Below are 6,323 nucleotides of genomic sequence, written 5' to 3'. Positions count from 1 at the left end.
AGACATGCTACATCTAGGACATATAAGCACATTTTGTGAATATGTCCAAAGACAACGAACTATTCTAGTACTCCGTGAAATGTTAATAATCTTCTTAAGAGAGATGAGAAAGAGGAAGAAATTGAAGGGCATAATCATAGTCATGGTGAACTTGTATATAAAGTATTCTACTACTCCACTAGATGTTAATAATCTTCTCAAGAGAGATGAAAAAGAGAAAGAAATCAAAGGGCATCATCATAGCTATGGCAAGCTTTCATGTTCTTTGTAGCCCAGAGTAAGCCAAGAATGGGCAAGCAGGGCAATAATGGAAAGGAATGGGAAGTCAAGCAAGTACAAAAATGACAAGGAGGCATGAAGGTAAGGGAGTGGCATGGAGGCATTGAGGCAATGGGTAATAGCAAGTGGGTGTGGAAGTAGCATGGTAGGACCGATGTGAAGATGGTGGGTAGGTAGATACATAAGCAACATGCAAACATGCATGTGGGGTAACGACGAGAGAGAGAGAGAGAGAGAGAGAGAGAGAGAGAGAGAGAGAGAGAGAGAGAGAGAGAGAGAGAGAGAGAGAGAGAGAGAGAGATTTGTGGCCAACAACACTTGCACAAAGCATGGTGTAAGGCATAAAGCACTCCATTTTTGTGACTTCATCCTTTATGTGACCTAGACATGGAGTGCTTAGATACTCTTAAAAAAGAAATAGATCTCACACACACACACACACACACACACACACATTAATGTCTACATAATGCCAATGTGGCCTATGGGAAAATCCAGAGTACATCCATGTCTAATGTCATCTCATCTAGTAAGGTGAAGATACAAGTAAAATAAGTGGCCTATGAAACAATGTTAAGAATAATTGTATGATGGGACTATGCTAGAGTACAACCATGTCGAGTGTTGTCCCATTTGTAGAAGGAAAAGGAAGTCCTAATCTAACAGAACTATTTACAGGAAGTGTGTCGGAGACTATAGGTTGTAGTTGATCTAAAAAATGCTCCCTCCCTCCCTCGCTCCCTCCCCCCTCCTCTCTCTCTCTATACCTTTGGATGGAGGTTCAGATGATAGAAGAGAAAATAAAAAGATTTACAATGTACCTTCTACAACCACTTTCTACAACCACTAGAATAAAAAGGCTATCTTCTAGACTTTTGAACCATCCTTGACTTTCATTCTTAAACTTTAGACTTGCTTCATGAAAACCATAGTCCTAGGACAAAAAGATAGAGGGCCGAGGCTGCCATGAAGATTGGTGTGCTACTTGTAGACTTTGGTGATTGGCAGTTGGAAGAGATTTGATAGGTTCTAGACAAAATGCAGCCAAATCCCATTTGGGAGTGTGTGAACACAGCCACAATAGATAGCAAACACCATCACCTCACCATCCACGGAGAGGCGGTAGGAGGGCAACCAAGAAAAAAGGGGCTCATGACACCCGTGCAGTCATTACTCTCACACTCCTCCCTCTCTCCCTCTCTCTCACACGTCGCTAGCTCGCACTTGCTCGGCTTTCAATCACCTCTAGTCCTTTTCATTGATCTACTAAACTGCCGTACACAGTCTTATGGTCTACTAAAGAACGCGGTTCACTTGCTGCCTTGGAGCTGAGCTATGGCGGACACCCTGCAGCTGCAACATTTGCTACTATGGAATGCATATTCTAAGCTGAGGAGACTTTCTTCAGCTGCCTCTACTACTGCTGCTTCTCCTTCCGCTACTGCTGGACTGTGTCATGGAGACTGGATGCTACTGGGCTCGAGCATTGCCGCGGCGGTGGTAGTGTGGGTGGTTCTGCATTGGTTCATAGTGCACCGGAACGCAAAGGGGCCGAAGCCATGGCCCCTGATCGGGTGCATTGTGGAGCAGGGCCGGAACTTCGACAGGCTGCATGACTGGCTGCTGGCCTACTTCAAGACTGTGCCTACCTTCTCTGTCCCCATGATCTCCATTAACAACACCTTCACCGCGGATCCAGCCAATGTCGAGTACATCCTCAAGACCAACTTCCGCAACTATCCCAAGGTATAGCTCTCTCTCTCTCTCTCTCTCTCTCTCTCTCTCTCTCTCTCTCTCTAAGATGGCCTAGTGTGCTTCGCCCACTTACCTTTCTAGCCTCAGACTTGGGCTTAAATCTCTTAAGCTCATGGCACCCCTGCAGTAAATCACCAGACTCAAATTCATGCCAGGCTCTGGTATTCAAGCCCTATTACCTCTATAGTCAATCAACACCATGAATCCTACCAATTGGCTTCTTTCTCTCTCTCTCTCGCAATTCTTATTGCTAAGGACAATAAGGAGTTTTACTGAAAACGGTAGACTGATGCCTAGAGCTCACAATATATGCTTTTTTCTCAGTACTAGAATGTTTATCCTTGTGATGCACATGGCCTCTTCTTTTCCATGCATGCAGGGCCCTCTCATCCACGAGCGCTTTGTAGAGGTCCTTGGTGATGGCATCTTCAATGTAGATGGTGATAAGTGGTTGCGCCAGCGCAAGGTTGCCATTTTCGAGTTCTCCTCTGGTAAGCTCAGAGACTACAGCACTCATGCTTTCCGAGTTCAGGCCTTGAAGCTTCTGGAGGTCCTGTCCATGGCGGCCAACAAGGGGGTCACTGTTGATCTCCAGGTGCTTTTAGATCCTTTGCTCACTCATTTACAACACGGAGCAACTCCTCTTTGGCCAGCCATAGGTTGTCCTTAGGAGTTGTTACTTCCATTGGAATTTTTTAAACTTATGACTAGGTTTTAAAGAATAAGTTTTAGCTTCCACTAAAGCAGTTTCAGGCCTTAATGCTTTTGGACACTTCTCTGCAAGAGCTTTGTTCAGCAGTAATCAATAAGGATTGCCCCATTCATTGCAGGATCTATTCATGCGCCTCACCCTTGACTCCATCTGCAAGATTGGATTTGGTGTAGACCTTGGCTGCCTCTCTCCAGATCTGCCAGCTGTTCCCTTTGCCAAGGCCTTTGATGACTCTAACAAGCTCATCATCTGGCGCTACGTTGACTTCCTGTGGAAGATCAAGCGAGCTCTGAACGTGGGAGGGGAGGCAAAGCTCCGCAAATGTGTGGAGGTTGTGGATTCCTTTATCTATGGTGTCATCCATAGTCGAAGGGTTGAACTTCAAAACAACATTGGATCCCAAGATGAGGTAAGTTTCTGCATTATGGATCTCCGTAAGTTGCCCATGAGAGGCATATACTTGACACCTAAAACCCTCATACGCATGAATTGATGTGATGTATAATGTGTTGTTGTTGCTCATCATCAAACTTCATAAGCCTTTCTGAGCTCAAAAAGGGAGGATGTTGTCAAATTCTCATTCATCAATGTTATGAAGTGAGCATCAGCAATGTGTGGGCATATCAACTTCAACAGCTGAGTAGATGTGTCTGGGCATAAATGGAGGAGGTTGTTATATATGTAGGCTGTCTGATCTATGAAATAAGCACCAGCCTTACGATTCACAAACTAGGTAGCAGTAAGCATTTCCATTTGCTTGTGTAATGCAGAGACCGGACCTCCTCTCTCGTTTCATGACCTTAACCAATGAAGTTGGCTTGCCCTACACAGACAAGCAATTGAGAGATGTGGTCATCAACTTTATCATAGCTGGCAGAGACACGACAGCTCTCACCCTCTCTTGGTTATTCTCCAAGCTATGCAACCAACCACAGGTGGTGGACCAAATCCTCAAAGAGGCCAGCAGTGTTCTTTCAGAAGAATGTATGTCAGGTGGTGGACCAGTCTGCTACAATGGTTGTAAAAAAGACTTCTTCAAGAGTGCTCTCATAAGTAAGGAAATCCATGAGTTTGCTCACTCCCTCAACTACCAAGCTCTTAATCGGATGCATTATTTGCATGCTGCCATCACTGAGGCCTTGAGGCTCTTCCCTGCTGTGCCTTTGGTAAGATCATGTGGTCATTATGGATTTTGGCATTGACATACATTCAAAAGGTTATGGAGGATCGGCTAATCTATGCATATTTGATCATGTAGGAATCCAAAATGGCAGTTGCTGATGATGTTTTCCCTGATGGTACCAAAATCAAGGCGGGGAACTTTGTAAGCTTTGCCCCTTACTCGATGGGCAAGCTTGAATCTTTATGGGGTCCGGATGCTCACGAATTTAAGCCAGAAAGGTGGCTGAAGGATGGAGTTTTCCAGCCTCAATCGCCTTATAAGCTTACCACATTCCAGGTAATTTAGCAGGTTTATTCATGGTTGTGGATCCAGTTTCTCTCCCAAGATTAGCTACCATGACCCACAGTGATCACATTGGAAGTTGCATTATAACCTGTAGGACATGTGTTCCAAATTCCAATGTACCAATTTGCCACCCATAGCGACCACATGAAAGGTGCATCATAACCCACAGTAATCCATGTTAAAGACCTAATTATCTGCGCAAAATGTACCCAATTGCCACCCATAGTGATCTGACACAGAAAAAGGTAATCCATGCGACTTCCTAATTATCTGCTCAAAACGTACCAAATTGTCACCCATAGCGACTACATAGAAAGGTGTGTCATAACCCATTATCTCCTCGAACATACCAAATTGCCACACATAGTGATAACATAAAAAGGCAATCCATATGAACTCCTGATTATCTGCTCAAATGTACCGAATCGCTGCCCATACTAATCACATAGAAGGGTAGCATCATACCTCTAGTACGTCTGAGTACCTGATTGTCTGCAAAATTTACCAGTTTGCCACGCGTGGAAGACAAAACATGAACATAACTTGCAGTAAGCTTAGTGACCAATCGCCTATTCAAATGATCAAACTTACCTTATGTGGAAGCGTCTACCTGCATGGATGCACTATTAACTGTCCTTGATTTGCAGGCTGGGCCGCGGATGTGTCTAGGCAGGGATTCTGCTTATCTGCAGATGAAGATGACAACACTGCTGCTGCTCAGGTTCTTCTCCTTCAAGCTGGTGGAAGGTCACCCCCTCAAGTACAGCATGATGGTGGTCCTGTACATGGCACATGGGCTGAAGGCAACCGTCTCTGTTCGTCCTTAAGAGATCAACCCACATTCATTCTAATATTGTTTTTGCCGAACACCGCAAAACCCACCAATTTTTTTCTTCTCCTTTACAAGAATTTATGTATATACGATGATGCAATAATTAGCTGCTGAGGGTACACAAGAAGGTACCTGCAGACAAAAGACATCAGATGCAGGGGTTGTCGGGATTGGGAAAAGAACCATATCATATTTAATGCTTGGATATGAAATGATAAAAGGACGAGAGGTTAAAGCAGTCGACTCGACTGTCACAGTGCCAGGGATTGAATTATCCTCAGAAAAGCAGAATTGCTACAGTTTTCTCGTTCAGCATTGCCTGTAAAGACATCCTGTCGCAATGGTCAATGAACCTTACTTGTGCAAGTCTCTTTCTAAACCATTGTCATTATTTTGATCAAAGGCACCTTGTCTTGTTGATAGCAAATTGTTGGTTAATTCATTCAATATAATTATTACTAGAATGATTTTTTATATACGTTGTTGAATAATTCAATATAATAATTACTAGAGTGATTTTTTATATACATTGTTATGTAACTTGAAGACTTTATACCTGTGAAAGTTTTAATGGAACTTCATTTCATGTGGTCCGATATCAGTTGAAAAGGTTTTGTCCAACTAGGAAGAGGGTTGGACACAACGTATTGTTTTGCTTTGGCAAGGGGTAGGTGGAGTATTGTTGATGTTTTAAGGAGCCAATTAGATGTTCGGAGTAAGGCTCGTTACACACTAAATGATGGACACCCACTTTGCAAGTTTTAAGCATTCTAAATATTTATTTAGGGATTGAATATCCTTAAATCGTTACACATTGGAGAGAACATAACTTGTTTAGTTGCTAAACAAGTGAACATTCTACTTTTTTAAAAGAAAAATGAAGCTTTGTATTGATGAGGAAATTTGCAATGCCAATTGGCAAAGCCTTTGTTATCAACCTTACACATGTAGAAACTACTTTGACCACTTTTGCATGGGGAGTCTTAACATGCTCACTTTGTGAAGTAATGGACAAGCGTACACTTTTGCATTTGCAATCAAATAAAGGTGTAAAGTTTTTGTGCCCATTTCATGCCTAGTTTTCAAAGTGTGCTTGCCTACACTTTGGGCAAAGCTTGCGTGTTGATCACTTGATATATAACTAGCCATTAGCCTAAAGCAATCTCTAAATTTTGTGCCAGAGTAGAGGCTTTTATTGCATTTGAACTTGAATAAGTCTAGTTGTAAGAAAGTACTTTTTGTTTGGCCATATGATGTATGGAAATACTTGTTTACAC

The 6,323-nt window shown here is 42.9% G+C and overlaps 1 protein-coding gene across 1 annotated transcript; it reads left to right on the top strand.

The window, feature by feature from the left end:
- Nucleotides 1-1,398: 1,398 nt before the first annotated feature.
- Nucleotides 1,399-5,475, top strand: LOC148034691 (cytochrome P450 704B1-like). Its single transcript, XM_087679667.1, has 6 exons — nucleotides 1,399-2,025; nucleotides 2,414-2,629; nucleotides 2,865-3,155; nucleotides 3,517-3,912; nucleotides 4,005-4,205; nucleotides 4,862-5,475. Exons 1-6 carry the CDS (start codon nucleotides 1,615-1,617, stop codon nucleotides 5,039-5,041), a joined length of 1,695 nt encoding a protein of 564 aa, XP_087535793.1. The 5' UTR covers nucleotides 1,399-1,614; the 3' UTR covers nucleotides 5,042-5,475.
- Nucleotides 5,476-6,323: the final 848 nt, after the last annotated feature.

Source organism: Lygodium microphyllum, chromosome 6 (assembly GCF_053477565.2).
Source record: "Lygodium microphyllum isolate KBCC chromosome 6, Lygodium_microphyllum_v1.1.10, whole genome shotgun sequence".
In the NCBI taxonomy this organism is placed as follows: domain Eukaryota; kingdom Viridiplantae; phylum Streptophyta; class Polypodiopsida; order Schizaeales; family Lygodiaceae; genus Lygodium; species Lygodium microphyllum.
Note: the sequence above shows the minus strand (reverse complement) of the source record. Positions and strands in the feature narration are given on the sequence as shown.